The sequence below is a fragment of the Marmota monax genome, unplaced genomic scaffold (genome assembly GCF_021218885.2).
Source record: "Marmota monax isolate L192 unplaced genomic scaffold, Marmota_monax_Labrador192_F-V1.1 WCK01_AAM20220418_F8-fsc00008, whole genome shotgun sequence".
In the NCBI taxonomy this organism is placed as follows: Eukaryota; Metazoa; Chordata; class Mammalia; order Rodentia; family Sciuridae; genus Marmota; species Marmota monax.
In genome coordinates this window covers 20,820,055-20,839,866 of record NW_026694432.1, presented here as the reverse complement: position 1 = coordinate 20,839,866, position 19,812 = coordinate 20,820,055, and the positions used below count along the sequence as shown (strand labels likewise).

The 19,812-nt window shown below is 44.5% G+C and overlaps 1 protein-coding gene across 1 annotated transcript; it reads left to right on the top strand.

The window, feature by feature from the left end:
• Nucleotides 1-7,067: 7,067 nt before the first annotated feature.
• Lin28a (lin-28 homolog A) lies at nucleotides 7,068-19,741 on the top strand. The gene is made up of 4 exons (XM_046468384.2): nucleotides 7,068-7,098; nucleotides 7,545-7,741; nucleotides 18,701-18,885; nucleotides 19,517-19,741. The coding sequence occupies exons 1-4, from the start codon at nucleotides 7,068-7,070 to the stop codon at nucleotides 19,734-19,736; spliced, it is 633 nt and encodes a 210-aa protein (XP_046324340.1). The 3' UTR covers nucleotides 19,737-19,741.
• The last annotated feature ends 71 nt before the right edge of the window (nucleotides 19,742-19,812 follow it).

Sequence of the window (19,812 nt, the reverse complement as noted above, 5' to 3'; positions counted from 1 at the left end):
TTACCTTTCCTTTTCAGTATATTTAATAATTCTCTTAAAGATAATGTAAATTGTTAAGAAAATTGTTTTCTTTTAGTGCCTTCTGTAGTGTTACATAATTTTTTCTTTAGCCATTATTGCCAGAATTCCTATCTTCATCCCAGTGCCGGTGAAGACAATGTAAATTGTTAAGAAAATTGTTTTCTTTTAGTGCCTTCTGGAATGTTACATAATTTTTTCTTTAGCCATTATTGCCAGAATTCCTATCTTCATCCCAGTGCTGGTGAAGTGAAAGATAAAACCAACCTACAGCTTCTACAATAGCCATCACTGAACTGCTTGCAGAACTTGCCTGGACACATTGTGAGCTCACCTGTATGCATTGTGAACTATCTGTTGGTACAGCGAATTGTGGTAGTGCTGGAGTATTTTTGCTGATGGTGTCACCGGTGGTACAATTTTTCAAAGGAGCCCTCAATTGGCTTAATGTCATGGCATTTTGCATCCTCCTCTACTAGTGATGGTCTAAAATTTGGGGGCCAACAGAGGTGAGGCAAAGAACCTCACCCCCCCACAGGTGCAAAGGCCTATCCACAAGTATGGCTGTATGCTGGACCGGTAGTCAGTGACGGGTATGATCCAATTGCAGTGGTACCAACCTAAGACAGGAGGCTGACGCCTAGAGGTCAGTTCATCCGATGACGGGTAAGGACCATATGTTGAATTGGACTGCCTAACAGGCACGGTCCCTAAGCCACATGCTTGTTGTTTAAACAGAGAGGGGGAGATGTTGAGAGCCACAGCCAAAGGGGCCCCAGCAAACTTCCAGCTGCCAGCACTGCACACATCTCTTCCCTCCTTGATGAATCCCGGAGCCCTCTCACCAAACTACATAGGAGACAGAGAAACTATCCCATTTTCCAAATGATTACACTGTAGCCATGTTTTAAAATGGTAGGATATATCAACCATCCTGTGGATGTTTTGTTTTGTTTTTTGTTTGTTTTCAGTACTGACAGTGAATCCAGGAGTGTTCTACAAATTATTACATCCAAGCCCTTATTATTTTTTATTTTGAGACAGGGTCTATGTAAGTTGCTGAGGCTGGCTGAAACAAGATCCTCCTGCCTCAGCATCCCAAGTAGCTGGGATTATAGTCATGAGCACCATGCCTGGCTGGACCTGAAATTTTGAATGCATATTGTGGGAAGTAGTTTTCTCAAATGCACACCATCATTCATGTTAGCAGATGGCCAGAGTTTTGCATTTAGAACACCACTCTGGACTCTACACAGAGTTCTCAAAATAACTTCTGAAATGGGAGCTGGGTGTGGATGTTGCCCAGAAGAGGACCTGCTTTGGCTCTGATCAGATCTTTGATCTGGGAAGCCAAGGAACTATGGAGCAAGCAATCAATGAAAACAACAGGCTAGAGCCATGGCTCAGAGAAAAGGAATCAAAACCTTGGGTCCTCATATTTACTAATTTTATTTAATATATAGTCCCCTTTTGTAGCATTTAAAATTTTCTTTTTAAGTTGGAGATGGACACAATATCTTTATTTTATTTATTTTTATGTGGTTCTGAAGATCGAACCCAGTGCCTCACACATGCCAGATAAATACTCTACCACTGAGCTATAGCCCCAGCCCTGAAGTTGTTTTTTTGTTTGTAGTATTGGGGTGAACTGTACCACTGAGCTAAATCTGCAACCCTTTTTATTTTTGTATTTTGAGACAGGGTCTCACTAAATTGCCCAGACTAACTCCCACTTGTGATCCTCCTGCTTCAGCTTCTTATGTCTTTAGGATTACAGGCATGCGCCACCACACCCAACCCTCTACATCTATTTTTGTTTTTAGTTGTAGATGGACACAACATCTTTACTTTTATATGGTGCTGAGGATCAAACCCAGTGCCTCACACATTCAAGGCAAACACTCTACCACTGAGCTACAACCCCAGCCCTCCACATCTGTTTTTTGCCTGCACATACCTTTTTCCTCATTCGTAAATGAGGACAGCACCAGTAATGATAACAACATACTAGAGTTGTGGAAATAATGTGGGATTTGGAGTCAAGAAAGTATAGGTTCAAATCTGCCTCTGCCGTGGATTAGCTGAGCAACATTTGGCAAGATATATTGATTCATTAAGCTTTAGTTTCCTCTTCTATGCAGTGAAAATTTAACACCTACTCTTCAGGGTTATTGGAATACTTGAATGAGACAAGAAAAGTGCCTTTGCAGATGTGGGGAGAGGTGCACACCCGTAATCCCATCTGCTCAGGAGGCTGAGGCAGGAGAATTGCAAGTTGGAGGCCAGTCTGGGTAAGAAAGTGAAATCCTGTCTCAAAATAAAATAAAATAAAATGAGAACTGTGGATGTAGTTCAGAGTTAGAATTCTCCTGAGGTCAATCCAAGTACTCAAAGAAAGAAAAAAGAAAAATGTGCCTTGCACATGTGAGGCACTGGGTTCAATCCTTAGCACCACATAAAAATAAATAAATAAAAATGAAAGTATTATGTCCATTTACAACTAAAACAAAAAATAATTTAAAACAAACAAAAATGTGCCTTTATTATTGATAAAGAATAAGTGTTATTATTTTTGATTACCAGAATGTAAATTCCATGAAGACAGGGATTTTGTTTGTGCTGCTTATTGATGTATTCCCAACACTTAAAATGATGCCTGCCACACAGGAAATGTTCAATAAGTATTTAATTGGTGAGTGAATTGTTATCATTACCAAGACCTCTTCCAACTCTTATTTTTATAGAGTTATGAACCTACACAAAAGGAACTTAGCAATGTACCTTAAGCAGGAGATGTACTTTGTATTGATACTAGACAGCTTTGCCTTGTGTAAAGAATCCCCTTGCGAAGTGTGGTGGTACCTGCCTATAATTCCAGTGGCTTTGGAGGCTGAGGCAGGAAGATCACAAGTTCAAAGCCAATCTCAGCAATTTAGTGAGGCCCTAAGTAACTTAGTGAGACCCTGTCTCAAATTTAAAAAACAAAAAGGACTGGGGATATGGCTCAGTAGTTGAACACCCCTGGGTTCAATTCCCAGAACCCTAAATAAATAAATAAATAACAAAGAATTCTTTCCCCCCTCTTTTACCTAGATATCATTACCCTTAGAAACAAGTACACAAGAAACTTGCAATATATTAGGATTTATCTTCTTTTTTAAAATTTTTTTAATATTTATTTTTTTTGTTTTCGGCAGACACAACATCTTTATTTGTATGTGGTGCTGAGGATCAAACCCAGGCCGCACGCATGCCAGGCGAGCGCACTACCGCTTGAGCCACATCCCCAGCCCCCAGGATTTATCTTCTTAACTAGACCACTACTTCTTGGAAGACGGGACTGTTTCTTCTTTACTTATAATAATAATAATTATTATTTGGTACTGGGGATTGAACCCAGGGGTGCTTTACACTGTCCTACATCCCAGTCCTGTTTATTTTTTCTTTTGGGATGGAGTTTCACTAAGTTATTTAGGGTCTCACTAAGTTGCTAAGTCTGTCCTTGAACTTGAGATCCTCCTGTCTCAGCCTCCCAAGTTTCTGAGACTATAGCTATATGCCATTGAATCAAGCTTTTATTTATTTTTAAATGTCATTATACTGCTTAATGCATATTACCCGATTCCTCCATCAAACTTGTGGATTAGTAAAATAGCTGGATCATTGTAAGTACCTAATAAGTTTTTCACCTACTGAGATGGGGACCCAAGAGAGGAAGAAGATTTAGTCAGGGGTCCTGCCTCCCAATGGACAAACTCCATTGAGAATGAAGAATCAATTATGTTGGGAGCATTGTGTGTCCCTTGTTAAAGCATCCTCTGTCCCCACATATGTAACTTAATGAGACACTGATATTCTCTTACTTTCTTCTGGAAATGAAATTGAAAGGGGCAACCTAGGAGAATAAGAAATATGACTATTTTAATAATGTTCACTTTTCCATTAAGACTCTTTTCAGGTGTCTTCTGTGAACCAGGCAATATTCTAGGGAAAAATGTGGGGCAAGATGAGAAACACTGAATGGTCCCAGTACTGGAGCAAATGATCCAGTAGACTCTAGATCATAGAAACAGGCTAGTGAGCACTAGCTACACTAACAGTAATAATTTTTATTTATTAAGAACTGAACAAGCTTGGTGGCACATGTCTGTAATCCCAGATATGCAGGAGGATTACAAGTTCATAGTCAGTCTGGAAAACTTAGTGAGACTCTGTTTCAAAATAAAAATAGAAAATTTTGGAGATGTAGCTCAGTGGTAGAGTATCCCTGGGTTCAAACTCCAGTATTGGGGGCGGGGGAGGGGAGAAAAAACTATACGGCAGACAGTAGTTTGAAAGATTTCCCTGTATAATCTAACTTCAGTCTCACAATCTCTGAGAGCGAAGTATTCTCATTATCTCCACTGGACTGAGGAGGAAACTGAGGCACAAAAAAGGAAGTTGCCTTAGATCACAGAGCTGTAATAAACATGGGTAATCTGACACCAACACCTGTGATCTTATGAAAAGTGCTAATAAATAAGGAAATCTTTTTAAAATTAGTAGTAGAGAAATTAGTTTCCTTTTTAGTCTGGTCTTCTTTGACCAAACAAACAAACAAAAACAAAAACAAAACAAAACAAAAAACCCTCTACTCTTTCCTTACCCTTTATGGACACATGAGTTCTACACATTTTTCTGAAGGGAAGCTTGAGCTACCCACACCACTTTCACAGAATCACGCATTACTGAAAATTCCCTTTCTTTAGTGTCCAATAACGTCTCTTCATCTGTCTCAGGTATGAATTATGTCGGTGTTAATCGGGACGTTAAGGAAACCAGGAACACAAGAAGGCATTCTCAAAGCAGGGGGCTGGGAGCCAAGAGCGTGGCTTCGTTCAGCACCAAGGACAGAGCCAAGGCTGCCTCAGGACCCTGGACAGAGAAGCTAGGCGCGCCTGCCCGGGGACCCAAAAACCCTTCAGGGCGGACTACGGGAAACCCAAGCGCTCAGCTCTTCTTTTCTTTTCTTCAAACGACCTCGGTCACCTGCTTCTGAATCTTAGAAACAGAGGTACAGGAAACAAATATATTTTAAGGGCTCTACTAACGGGGAAGATAAAACTCTTGGTGGGGAAGCTTGTGTTAGTAAAAATGGTTTTGACTAATATACTCGGAGAATTCTTCAAAGATCTAAATTACAGTCCTCAGTTGGCAGCAGGACACTGCTAATGATATGTGTTAATGATACTTATTTTTTAGGCTGAATAGAAAAGCGTCCCCGTTGTCCTTTTTATTCCCAAAGTTCTAGCCCTCATTCTTTACACTCAAGTTTTTGTCTCGTCAAGACAACTCCACAGTAAAAGGAAATCTGTCCACAATCCCTGGCTCCCACCCCATCTTCCCCTTTCCTATCCCCACTTTCCCCCTTTCTCTGTCACATACACACGTGGTCACGCGCGCGCGCGCACACACACACACACACACACACACACAGAGCTGCAGCGTGAGAACCGCGAGTTGTTCGGCACACTTGTGGAGAAGACTGAACTCAGAGCGAGCGGATGCCCCCGAAAGCAGGCTCTGTCCCTTTAAATGGGTAGAGGCAGTGGGGGAGGGGAACTGGCCGGAGCTGGCATTGTCCAGTTTGAACTGAGCACCGGAAGTGAAGGGGCAGGGCCAGGGCCGTGCACTGAGCCCCGGGCCATTGTCCATCTCCAACCAGGGCAGTAGCCAACCCCCTGGCCCACCCTCTTTATCTCCTAAAACCGAGGCTTCCTCTTCAAATGAGGAGACCCCCTATTCCAGTTCTTCCGCCAGCCCCATTATGGGGACGGTAAAGCACTTTAGGATGGTGATTCTGAGACAAGGAGGGTCTGGAAATCTCAGAGTGTCGGGAGTCCTGGAGGTAGTGCCTCCACCCAGCAACCCACTCAGCCCCTCTCCCTGCAGTGGATGGAAAGGCATGGGGGTGGGGTGGGGACGGGGTGGGAGGGCACTGGTGAGAGAGGGACACACTTCCAGGCCCTTTGGGTTCCTCCCGCTCTCGCTGGGAGCTCTACCTGAAAACAACATGAGACACTTGATTTGGAAAGGAGGAAAGAAGGAAGGGTTCTTTACACCGCATCAATTAGGAGCGCTTTCTCTCTTTTAGTTGGGGAGATCCAGAAAACTCCTCGAGTCCGAAACTCCAGGAGGCAGAGACGTTTAGTTGTAGTGAGCCGCAGGCTGACTTTGATAGGCAGCGCCTTGGTCAGGACAGGAGATCCGCGCTGCGGGATCTACAGCCTCTGCCCTGCTCCCCCATCCCCGACTTCCTAGTGTCCAGAACTCCAGGTCTATCTAAGCACACGGGGGTGGGGGGTGAGAGCGGGTCAGCGCCAAGCAGCCGGGTCAGTTCAGAGGCCTAAGGGGGAAGGGGGGAGGGGCGCTCAAGGACTGGGGGAGGGGGAGGGCTCATCCATTTCTCCCTTGACAGGTGGTTTGTGTTTCTGATTGGCCAGCGCCACCAGGCTCACACCTCCCTCCCCCAACTCTCTGGAATGTATAATTATCTGCGTGGGGGGTGGGGGTGGTGTGTGAGTGTGTGTGTGGGAGCAGTCACATGGTTTTAAAACTAGCCCCCCATGTCCCCTACCTGTATCTGCTTTGGGGACCCCACTGAGTCCTTAAAGTGCAGGATCCCAAATTCTGGGGTACGCAAGATTTCCAGGGCAGACGACCCCCATCTCCAGATGTGTGTATATGGAGGGGGTATCAAACCTCAAGGTTCTGAGAAGGGACACCCCAGAGGTGTCAGAGACCAGAGCGTTGGGGGAGGGCCAGAATCGGAGCCAGAGGGAAAGGGAGGGGAGAGAAGAAGGAGGGGAGGGGAGGGGGCTGCCCGCGGGGGGTTGGGTCATTGTCTTTTAGAATTTGGGAGCCTTTGAAAAGCCGTGGGCCCTCCCACCGCTATTGTGCGGGGGAAGATGTAGCAGCCTCTTCTCCGAACCACCCCTTTGCCTGCGGACTTCTCTGGGGCCAGCAGCCGCCCGACTAGGGGCCCGGGGCCACGGGCTCAGCAGACGACCATGGGCTCGGTGTCCAACCAGCAGTTTGCAGGTTCGAGCTCGGGACTTAGCGGGGACACCTTAGGGTGCAGGGCGCCCAGGAGCCACGTAGAAGGGAGGTGGGGAAGTATCCTTCGGGCTGCCCGTAGTACCCCAAGTCGGTGCGGTTTCCTGCTTCACGGGGCCATCTCGGGAGTAAAGAACCCCGGAGTCCCAGTGGCGTGCGCGCCGAACCTGCGGGGGCGGAGGGAGAGAAGAGGAGGGGCCTGTCGGACCGTGTGTCCCCCGGCAACGTGCTGTGGGAACAGGAGCAAAACTTTCGGGGCACCTCTGGCCTCGGTGTAAGCTTTGGAGCGCGGGTGGTGGCCGGGACAGGTTTTTTCTCGGCATGCCCCCTCCTGGTGTACACCGCAGGCTGGACACTGGGGTCTCCCGGCTAGGTCCAGAGAGGGCCCTTCGTGGCCCTCCAACTGAGCGACTGGCCCTTCCTATCTCCAGGTGGCTGCACCAAAGCGGCGGAGAAGGCGCCCGAGGAGGCGCCGGCGGACGCGGCCCGGGCAGCAGACGAGCCGCAGTTGCTGCACGGTGCCGGCATCTGTAAGTGGTTCAACGTGCGCATGGGGTTCGGCTTCCTGTCCATGACCGCCCGCGCCGGGGTCGCGCTCGACCCCCCAGTGGACGTCTTTGTGCACCAGGTGAGACTGATTCTGGTAACTTTGCTGTGGAAAAGGGGAACTAGGAGCGCATATCCGTGGGTGGGCGGACAAGCTCGGCTGTTGGATTGAAGATCAAGGACTCATTGTGTGACCCCATCTTTGCCCATGCACCCCAATTCTAAGGCCCCATTTACTACAACCTGGCGAGAGGGGGATGCAAGCACTGATTATCAGTACCCCCGCCCCCTTCCGGGAACCCCTCCGGCTTACCACGTGTCTATTACCTCTTTCCCCTGGGAAGAGGGCAGGGGGCAGAGAGGTGACCCCATGTGGCAGAAACTAAGGTTGTATTGTGCTTGCGGGTGGGGGGAGGGCGAGCAGGCCGGCCAGGAAAGCACATGCCGGGCCTGAGCCGGGCGCCCAGCGCCTTTAACGTCTGAATGTAGCTCGGAGGGCGGGAGAGAATGAAGGGAACTGGTTACCAGACCCAAAGGCGTAAAGCTGAGAAATCAGCCGCGTCCCCTGTTTAAAGCCGACCTCATGAGAGGTCATCGGAAAACTCAGGCCCTGAGGCCTGGGTAGGTTTCACAAATTCCTGAAGGATCCATCTGGGGTCTTGAAAGCTCCTTTAGAAGATTCGTTACAGTTCAGGACTAAGGGCTTTGCTGTCCAACTCCTGCCAGGAAGGAAAACCTTAAGGAGCCCAGGCTTTTACATTCCTGGGACGGGCTAGGAGAGAGTTGGGTCGGTGCAACCCCAAGTTCTCAGTTAAAGCAGGACAGCACAGTATGGGGTGAAATTCAGTGTCGCAGGTCAGGGGGTGGAGGGAGGCTGGCCTCTGGACCTATTCTCCTCAGTTTGGCATTTATGGCCCCAGACAGCCATTGATTGCTGTCCTAACATTCCTAGCCTCAAACAAGAGCCAAAGACTTTGGTCTCCCTCCTCCCAGGCTTCTCTTCCCATAATATCCTAGAGGTATTGCAGGGATCCTGGGCCACCAGCTTAGGAGTAAAAGAAGTTGTTGCATGTGCCCATTCCATCTTTGGTTGGGACTATTTGGAAACAAAAAATTGCTAATCCCTGGCCCTGTGGGTTGACACCCAGGCCGGGCAGGGAGGGGTTACTTCAGGGAGGTTGGCTTTAGGAGCCATGGGGGAGGGGAAAGGAGGATGTGGGGATTAAGGGTTGGAGCCTGAGGGATGGCATTCTGGAGGGGGAGGGGTAGGGAAGGGAGATGCTGGGTGGACGGTTGGAGGCAGTAGAGAAGTCTCCAGTCATGAGTGAGGAGGTAGAGTAGGGGAAACTATGAAGATAGAGGATTCAGGGAAATAGGGACCCACTGGTTACTGTTAGCTGTTAGTACCATAGGGTCACTGGGCTTCTAGAACATTTGCCAAAAGGACCTGCAGGAGGAAGCTTAACTACCCTTTTGCAGCCCCTTTCTTCACGGCCCCCCAACATTAGATAGCTAGTATCTGGCTGGTGGCTTTGCCCCCTCCTCATTTACATATGTGAATGATAACCCACAGGAAGTAATTGTGGAAGAAAGAAGGGAATTGGCCTCTTTAGATCTATTAAATCACTTTATTACAGGAACCAGCTTTGAATGGCCCTCCTCAGCAGGGTGGCAAGCCTCCCCCACTCTCCCATTTATCTGATCACAAAGAGATTAAAATCTTTCCTGGTATGGGGACAGACTGGACAGCTTCCCCAATTTTGGGAGGCTGAAATAAAAGAGTCAGATCCAACATTTTCTTGTCTCCCCTCAAGGCTGCTTAGTAGGGAGGGACTGAAGGGAATGTATTCCCTGATCTGGATTTCCTTACTCATCAATTGGAAATCTGTGCCTCAGCAGACTTATCCTTAGGATCCAGAACAATTGGAAAATTATTGGATATCATGGAAGACAGCAGGGGCCAGCTTGGAGACACTCTGGACTTCAAGGTGTTGGAACATCCAGGGAACCAAGAGCTGAATGAGTTATCAGGAGGGAGCTGAGCTGGAATAAAGAATCAAGAATCTGTCCCCTAATCTCCACTCTCCCAATGGTGGTCAAAAAGGACAATAACTGGTCTTTATTTTGCCTCTGGGGTTTGGGCTGGTCCACAGACTGCACCTTAGTAAGTTAGGCTAGTAATTTGAAATCCCTCTCTGGAAATCTAATGGCAGAGGAAATTTGTAGTTGCTGGATAACCTCTAAAAATTGTTTGCTGGGGGAGGAAAGTTACTGAAATGGAGAGGATCAGAAATCTTTAGCTGTTGTTTTGGGGCATCCTGGGGTTAGGGTGAAACGGTAAGGACAATGGTCCTAAGGTAGCATTTGCCAGGAAGAGGGGATTATAAGCCCTTCTAACATCCTTTTAACTATTATTCTTATACTCCCTTCCACATACTTTATTATGTACCCTTGGAGTAAATGTGTGTGAGAAAAAGCTTATCTGTGGCTCCCCTACTCAAAAAAGAGATTTTTGTGACACCCCTTTTATCAGCTACAGGTCATTGGATCTAGAAAATCTCTGGAATCTGTGGCATTAGGGGAATGTAAGAATCATAATAATGGTAAACTTCAAGCCCTTAAATCAAGTTTCAATCAAGGTTTCTTGACCTCAACACTATTAATGTATTTTGAGCAGGGTAATTTCTCATTGTGGGGTTTATTTGTTCATTATAGGAAATATAGCAAGATTCTGGCTTCTGTACCTTAGAAGCCAGTTGTACCCTTCAGTTGTGACAACCAAAATGTCTCCAGATATTGCCAAATAGCCCCTGGGAGGTAGAATCACCTCCAGTTGAGAAACCATTCTAAAGAGAAAGCAGAGCAACAGAGCAAGAAAGAGCTAAACTGTTTCCTATTTCCTGGAGATTCACCAAGAATGCTAAAATCCCTGTGGCCATTTTAAGAGTTCTGGCTTAACTCATGTTTCCAGTGGTTCAAAACCCAAGCTACCAAGATTTGTAGAAATTCTTTAAGTGAGGAAAAAAATGTCTTTTCCATAGTGTCTAAGTACCCTGGTAGCTAAAATGCTGTATTAGAAGGCTGAGCAGCAAAAAGAAAAGCACATAGTTGATCAAGGAAACCTCATGGCCTGCTTTTTTGGAAGAAAATTGAGGGTTGGTGAGAGCAATCTCTGTCAGGGTCTGGGTTAGAACTATTGGGTTCAAAGGGCACATGGGCTCTTTCAAAGCCGCCTGGTTTTTTAACTTTGCACCTTTGATTCCTTGCTTCATTTCTAGTTATTGATGCATTTCTCTTATACTCTTAACCAATGTGTAAGCTCTTTGAAAAGAGGAACTTGGCTGTCTGGGTCCAAGTGTATGAGTGAATATGAAAAAGTAAAGGAGTCTTGAGCACAAGTTCCGTGGCGTCATTAATTGATTCTTTCCCATCTTTTTTTTTCCCCCCAACCCAGTACTGGGAATGGAACTCAGGCCTTGTGTTTGCTAGGCAAGTGTCTACCACCCAGCTACATTCCATTTTAATGGGAAAAGACAGGTTAAAAATAAATCACCTTGGTTTTTCAGAACACTGGTAAGAAGTCCATGTGTTAATTTGGGCATCGCAGAATCTTCTGGGATCCTTCTCTTTCTGAGTAGACATACTTTCTAGACAATGTCCCATGTAAAGTCTATACCACCATCCTGAGCAGAGCATCTATTTGATGAAAGCTTCTACTTGTTGGTTTGTGACACTATTGCCCATCCCATAAGGGGTTTTTAGTGACTTTTACTGGGGCATTGTTCCTCAAACATTTCTAATCAACCACCTACTTACCCTACTGGAATCCATGTTTTATTTTTTTTAAGAGACAGGGTCTCACTGAGTTGCTTAACGCCTCGCCTTTGCTGAAGCCCGCTTTGAACTCAGGATCCTCCTGTCTCAGCCTCCCAAGCCTCTGGAATTACTATGTTTTATGGAGGAACTGCTCTGGGTACAACCACGCCTCCCTTCTTGCAGAAGATATGAACAATAATTTTGTGTAGCACTGGTCTGAGGGGTGGAAGGAGTTGGGGGAGAAGGAGGAAACTTCCAAGAATAGTATGTAATTTTTAGCATCTTAGGTTGGAGTTTCTGAATTCAGACAGGAAACCAAAGTCCAAGAAGGGAGATGACTCTTCTATACAGCAGTGTACAAGAACTGGGTTTTTGGCATAAAACCCCAGGAACCTTTTTATTTCCACACTGAATTCCTTAAGCAAGGTGGAGGTGGGGTGAGTTCAAAATAAGCACCCTATCCTTGCAAATCCTTCATCTTAAGGATGGAGGAAGGCAAGATGAGCACAATAAGGAGCTCAGGAGGTAGATCTACACACACACATGTTCACAGTTCAGAACCCTTCAGTCTCCTCAGCCTAGGCTCCCGCACATGCTGGTGCGTAGCACCATCTGGTGGAGAAGTATCGACAGAAGCCAGTGAGCCTGGCCGCCCTAAGGCAGGGTGTTGGTAGCAGCTTTTGGTTCTGATCATCTTTTTTTCCATCCTTCTCCAAATAAACTGGTTTCTTGGTGAACTGATTGGGTTTCTAACCTCTACAAAACTCTACTTCCAGAAATGAAGCTCAAGGAGAGCTCTGATAGGACAGGGCTTAGTTATTAAAATTACTTTTATGTGCTTTGCTTCTTTTTGTGTGTGTGATTCTGGGTATTGAATCCAGGGATGTACTCTACCACTAAGCTACATCCCAAGCCCTTTTTTCAGACAGGGTCTCTCTAAAAATTCCTGAGGCTGATCTTGAACTTGCAATCCTTCTGCCTTGGCTTTACAAGTTGCTGGGATTTACAGGCATTATTCTATTAGAGTTTAAAATGAGATCTGTGATTTGCATTATATCAGGTCATGCTGGCTAACAGGCTGTTTGCAATCAGCCCAGCTCTTGCCTTTCACTATGACTTTTCTCAGGGTGTGTATTAACCCCTCTGTTTCCATGTGAACTGTAACATGGGGGTCATAGCTTGCCACATGAATTTGATATGGGGGTTAAGTGCTTAACCTATGGTAAGCATTAATTAATAACAGTTATTTTGGATATTAGAGAACTTAATTTGTTCAACAAATATTCGTGTACTGCTGGAAACCTAGATCTGAGGGTAGGGACATATACTGGAGAACTTTGAACTGGAGTGACTCTGGGGGTTGCAGGAGAGCCAAGAACCCCTGTTTTGGGCTCCATGAGCTAGAGCAAGTACCCTGAAATTCTGACTTGCAATTTATGTGGGAAGAAACAATATGACTAAGATCAGCAGTGATCCAGTTGGAAGGAACCTGATTTGTGTCTCTCTTTTTTTCTTTTTTTTTTTTTTTAGGGATTGAACTCAGGGCCTTATACATGCAAGGCAAGCACTCTACCAACTGAACTATACCCCCAGCCCAGAGCCTTAAACTTTTAAAATTCATATTTAATGAGTGACCCCCAAGCTTCATATCTCTACATGTTGGCAGAAGCTGTTCCTGGAAAGGGGTGATGGATGTTTGTGGGGGAAGAGGGGAGAGGCAGTCAATGAGGTATTAAGAAGGGAGCAGAAGGTGGAAGTACCACTAGTGGAGGGAAATCATACCTTGCTACCAAATAGAGATGTTTGCTGCAAGTGCCTCTACCTACCAAGGCAGCCTGAGCAGTGCGCCCAGGCAGGCTGCCCACTTCCTAACTTGAACAAATTGGGAAAGGAAGATGGGATTCCTGTCTTTCTCAACTTCTCCCCTTTAAAATATTTGTCTGAATGAATAATTAAGATTCTAGCAGGAAAGATCTGACTGAAGGCATCCTGTTGGTGGTGGTGGGGATATCCTCTTTTTAGTTAGACCTAGGAGATATGGAGTGGGCAGGCCTGAGAAGGGAAGATGGCTACTGGATTTGACTTCGGCACATTTGGCAAGACTGACTGGGGAAGAGAAGTGTTTCTGTATCTGTTTTCCCTACTGTGACCATAACCCCAACCTGGAGAGGAAGGGAAGAACTGATCCTGTCGAATGTGGGGGAAGGGGAGAGCATACTGGGGATCTGCTCCTTGGAACTCCAGGAATCTGACCACCAGAACCAACCAGTGTCAACTCTTTGTTTCCTGGGGCTGGGCTCTATTGGGGGAGCTCAGGCCATGCCCCTCCCCCCAAGGCCTTTTCTCTTTGGAGGGGATGGGGAGAGGGCGGGGCCTTGCTTTGTGTGTGGTTGGGGGTAGTACAAGAATTTCAGGCTCCTTTCAGATTCAGGCCCTGGGAGGCTGGCTCTGTTGGGCTGCATGCCTCCGAATACCTATCTGATAAGAGAGGAATTCAAACTATGTGTTTTGGAAAGGAACAGGGGAGGGGGGCAGGGAGCCACCCCTGGAGACCACCAGTTTAAATCTTGGCCAGCCGGTTAGGTTGAGGTGCCTGCAGGGGTGTTTTGTACTCTTTGTAAGTCTTCTTAACAGACCTCAAGTCTTCCAGTGATGACTAGACCTAGGAGGACTTAATCTTATAGTGCCTGTCCCCATGTATGGTACCCCCTTGCTTCTAAAAGTGATTCAGTAAACTGGAGCTTGCGGAAGAGATATTTTTCTGGTTTCCATAGATGGTTAGTGAGTTCATTTTGAGTCTCTTGACACTTGGTTCTCCCTGTTACCCTGCCCCCAACCAGCCTGAAGAGGTGGGTAATTGCCACTCACCCAGGATTTATGTGTGTTAGGAGGCTAAGTGTTAACTACTTTTCATGCATAAAACCTCATGGTTCCACCATAAAATTAAGTTTATGCTCCATTTTATAAATTAGTATGGAAAGGAGGGTGAATTATCTCAGACTTTTAATCCTTGTTTTTAACCACTCATTGCTGGATCACAGCTGGAATTATCTGGAGAGAAGGCTAGTCTTTTTCCTTGAATACCTTCCAATTCACTGACTTATCTCTTGTCCTGGCTCAGTGATAGACAAGTCCAATCAAAGGTTAAATTTCTGTGCAACAGGGAAGAGGACAGGTCCTTTGGCCACTGAGGTGTTTTTATTTCCTGTTTGAATGCTCTTGCCCTGTGTCCACATCAAGCTGGGGCTGTGTGTTGGGAGGCATTATATCCCTGGATGTTCCCCTGAGGATAAAAACAAGTGAAGGGGGTGTTTGGGATGTATTTCAGTGGTAGATCACATGCCTAGCATGTGCAGAAGCCCTGGGTTCACTCCCTAGCATCCTTATTCCTCTCCAGGGGAAAAAAGCTACAAGAATCCTGTAGCTTTGGAATATTTCTATGATGGGATAGTTACAAATAATAATACATAAAGTATTTACTGCATACTTGATATTTCCATATAATTTTCATTAGAGCCTATGAAGTTGAAAGAAAGGCACTGTTTTTTTTCATTTTCTGGATCTGAGGCTCAGATGTGAGTGACTGATAAAAGGTCACAGAACCAGTAACTGGAAGGACAGCATTTCATAAAGCAGGATGTGGATGGCTCCTAAGCGTTTGTTCGTGACCAGTACCCTTGGTAGAAGTAAGTTAGCCACATGTGGGGGTGTATACATCTGTAATCCCAGAAACTGGGAAGCTGAGGCAAGAGGAACACAAGTTCAAGGTCAGTTTTAGCAACTAGTGAGATCCTGCCACAAAATTAAAAATAAAAGGGCCATAGATACATTTACCATGTGTGCTACCACACCTGGTCCTTCTTGACATATTTGATACACTCTGGTTGTTTTACCCTAATAAGTTTTAATGAAGACTCTTCTGGAGAGCGCATGGGAGATACTGTCACCTCTACTAATGTGGTATTGATGTATAAGTGGCATGGTAGTAACTGAGTTTTAAGTCAGGAACTCTGGGTTCTTCTAATGCTTGTTTTGCAAGTGTCAGGGTTTTTTTCAGTTTTGGTAGAAACATGCATATTTTCATGGGATTATTCCATACAAACTGTTCTAAATATTGCTTTTTAATACTGTTATCTGGGGCTGGGGATGTGGCTGAAGCGGTCGTGCGCTCGCCTGGCATGTGTGCAGCCCGGGTTCGATCCTCAGCACTACTTCCAAACAAAAATGTTGTGTCTGCCGAAAACTAAAAAATAAATATTAAAAAATTCTGTCTCTTAAAAAAAAATACTGTTATCTGCTCACTTTAAGTCAAATAATTAAAATTGCCTCCTTATTGCCAGGTGTTTGGGCACATGTTTATAGTCCCAGCTATTCAGGAGGTTGGAGTATGAGGATCAGAAGTTCAAGGCCAGCCTGAGCTGTGAGAACCCATCTCAAAGAAAACCAAACAAATAGCCACCAAAACAACCAACATGACTCCTAGCAATAATATGATTCATCTCACACTAGTGGAGACAAACACAAACACAGAGACAAAAAACTACCTCTGTTCTTTAGTTCATCCAAAAATGTGCTAGGCATTATCTGATGTACCAACATGAGCAACAGGGCTTACTTGCATGGTATTCATTATTGTGGCTGTACCAAATTTTATTAAACTGTTCCCCATGCCCTCTCCTCTCAGAAGAGTCTTCATTACAACTTCATCTTATGAGGGTAAAACAGCCAGACCTGTGTCAAATATGTCAAGAAGGACCAGGTGTGGTGGCACACAATGATAACTGTATCTATGGCCCTTTTATTCTTAATTTTGAGACAGGATCTCACTAGTTGCTAAAGCTGACCTTGAACTTGTGTTCCTCTTGCCTTAGGTAGTAAGTTATTTACCTTTTTTGGGGGGCAGGCACCAGGGATTGAACTCAGGGGCACTGAACCACTGAGCCACAACCCCAGCCCTATTTTTTGTATTTTATTTAGAGGCAGAGTCTCATTGAGTTGCTTAGTGCCTCGCCTTTGCTGAGGCTGGCTTTGAACCTGCAATCCTCTTGTCTCAGCCTCTCTAGTGGCTGGGATTACAGGCATGCGCCACCGTGCTCGGCAATTTACCATTTTTAACACCAATGATATACCGAATATGTCATGCTAAATCTTCCTAAAAATTAAACCTACTAATACTTATCTAGTTCTTCTTTATTTTTTTTAAAATTTTATTTATTTATTTTAAAATTTTTAGTTGTAGTTGGACATAATATCTTTCTTTTGTTTATTTATGTGGTGCTGAGGATCAAACCCAGGGCCTCACACATGGTAGGCGAGCGGTCTACCACTGAGCCACAACATCAGTCCCTCTAGTTCTTCTTTTTTTTTTTTTTTTTTTTAAGAGAGAGTGAGAGAGATAGAGAGAGAGAATTTTTTAATATTTATTTTTTAGTATTTGGCGGACACAACATCTTTGTTTGTATGTGGTGCTGAGGATCGAACCCGGGCTGCACGCATGCCAGGCGAGCACGCTACCGCTTGAGCCACATCCCCAGCCCCTCTAGTTCTTCTTTATATATATTTTTCCTTGACATTTAGGTGTTTAATTCCAAGTGGATAATTAATTTGTTTCAGCAAAATTTGACTTGTTTTCCTCACCTACTGATTTCTCCATATAGTCTTGGATCTCGCTGTGACTTTCAACTTTAATCCTCTCATCTGCGTGCTTGGATCATGCTTGGATCATTGGACCTGCTTGGATCATTATCCTTCAACTTTGAGTAACACTTATGTATAAAAATACACTCTACTGTCATGTTAGGAAAAAAAATAAGGTACCAGGGAGACGGAGGGCTTGTTGATGTTTATATACATGTAAAATATAGTCTTTGATTCTGTAAGTTTATTCTAAGTCCATGGTTATTCTACCTTTAAAATTTTGGGTTAATGTTTAAAAATCTGTGCATGTCTCCATGGTTAAAGAAAGAAGGAAAGAAAAAGATTATATAAGAATAGTATAAAAAGTTCCCATATAACCATTACCCAGATTTATCAATTAGTTACATTTTGCCCCATTTGCTTTATCATTCTCTTTATCTTTGTACCGTTTTAGGTTTGTTTGTTTATACTTTTTTTTTTTTTTTTTTTTGGTACCAGAGATTGAGCTCAATGGTTTGAGACAGGGTCCTACTAGTTGCCAGGCCTGGCCTTAAACTTTTGATCCTCCTGCCTCAGCCTCCTGAGTCCCTGGGATTAAAGGTGTGCACCCCTGCGCCAAACTGTAATAGTTATTTTTTTAACCATAAATTGCAGTATTCAGCATCTTTGTCTTTAAATATTTCCATGTGTATTTCTTAAGAATAGGGACATTCTCTTATATCATCTAAGTGCAATGATCATAATCAAATTTGACATTGAGACATTTATCCATATTCCATATACAAATTTTGTCAGTTATCCTAATTTTTTCCTATTCCAGGAAAATCCAGAATCTTGCATTCCATTTAATTACACAGTTCTTGCTGTTTTTTCCTTCATGATCTTGACATATTTGAAGTGTGTATATCTGGTATAGAATATCCCTCTATTTGGGTTTGTCTGATGTTCCCTCAGAGTTAGATTCAGAGTGAGCAGTTTAAAGTGATATGTCTTTGGTTGGTGCATTGAACCAAGAAATAGTGTCCCTTTTCAATGTGTCCCATTATAGTTTCAGTAATGCTAAACTTGAAGAATGTGGCTAGGGTGGTGGTCTAAGTCTCGTTGGCTATTACTTCTTAACATTTTTTAATAAAGCATACATTAAAGCTTTGATATTAAATACTGCCTAATTTTGCATTTTGTTCCCAATATTCTAGTTACTTATTCTTTTGGTGGTAATATAAGAACTGAGGCATTGTGTGAATACAAAATGTTTAAGGGCTTTATAGTGCTACCTTTATTTTCTTCAATTTTGTATTTGTTGATTTCTTATAAATGCTTACATTTAGACTTTTTTTTCCCTTAGGACTTTAAATTGGCTGCAAAGCAATGTTTTGGCATATACTTATCATCATAATCTTTGTTAATGTAATGTAGATTTTTGTTGTTCTTACTTATGGTGATTCTTGGTATTTAGTTCTTGTTGCTTAAGGGGAAATGCTGTCACTCTTGCTTTCCTATCTTGCAGGAACAGGTTTGTGCACTTTTGAGTTTTTTTGTTGTAATAATGGAAATGAATGGTAACATCTACCATGTTTTCCTTTACCAGAGTAAGCTGCATATGGAGGGCTTCCGGAGCCTGAAGGAGGGCGAGGCAGTGGAGTTTACCTTTAAGAAGTCTGCCAAGGGCCTGGAATCCATCCGTGTTACTGGCCCTGGTGGTGTGTTCTGTATTGGGAGTGAGAGGCGGCCAAAAGGGAAGAACATGCAAAAACGCAGATCCAAAGGAGACAGGTATGGCTTGGAAGCCAGCTTGTGTAGTCTTCTGGGTCATAAGGGGGTATGTTCTCCCAATCTGTCACTTGTATCAGGTTGCCAAAGATAAATGAAGCCTATGGTCCCTGGTAATCTTGCTATTGGGTTTAAAACGTCTTAGCTCTGAGCAGATTATATCTTTTTTATTTTTTGTTTTGAAATAGGGTATTGATAACTTACCTAGGACCTTGCTAAGTTACTGAGGCTGGCTTTAAATTTGTGATCCTCCTGCGTCAGCCTCCTGAGTCACTGAGTTTACAGGTGTGCACCACCATGCCCAGCCAATATCTGATTTTTCTAAAATTCTTTCTAAGAGTATGGTAGGCCGCCATCTATTCCCCAAGTTGCAGTCTGCAGTTGGGGTCAGTGACTCGACTCTAAGTATCTTAGTATTTTCAAATTGACATGAATCTGAAGATGACATATAGTTAGATTTGGAAATGACTTAGAGATCATCTAGTTTATTTCTTCATCTGTAAGTGGGGAAACTGGTCTCTGGCAAGGAAGGTAGTGACAGTCCTGGACCCAAGCTCAGATGGTTTCCCTCTGGGGAGCACTCTAACCTCTTCTCATACCTTTGTCTCACCTTTCCCACATTGCTTTATACCAGGTGCTACAACTGTGGTGGGCTAGATCATCATGCCAAGGAATGCAAGCTGCCACCCCAGCCCAAGAAGTGCCACTTCTGCCAAAGCATCAATCATATGGTAGCCTCATGTCCACTGAAGGCCCAGCAGGCACCCAGCTCCCAGGGCAAGCCAGCCTATTTCCGGGAGGAAGAAGAAGAGATCCACAGCCCTGCCCTGCTCCCTGCAGAGGCCCAGAATTGAGCCATAGCGGGTGGGGGCTATTCTTTTGCTATCAGGAGTTCAAGGAGCAGGCATCAATCGGCAGAGTGGAGAAAGT

What these genes read in the sequence shown, in the direction of transcription:
- Lin28a (XM_046468384.2), top strand. Translation starts at nt 7,068, where the DNA reads ATGGGCTCGGTGTCCAACCAGCAGTTTGCAG. An exon ending in TGGACGTCTTTGTGCACCAG is followed by an intron (nt 7,742 to 18,700) that starts GTGAGACTGATT and finishes TTCCTTTACCAG; the next exon opens with AGTAAGCTGCATATGGAGGG. An exon ending in CGCAGATCCAAAGGAGACAG is followed by an intron (nt 18,886 to 19,516) that starts GTATGGCTTGGA and finishes GCTTTATACCAG; the next exon opens with GTGCTACAACTGTGGTGGGC.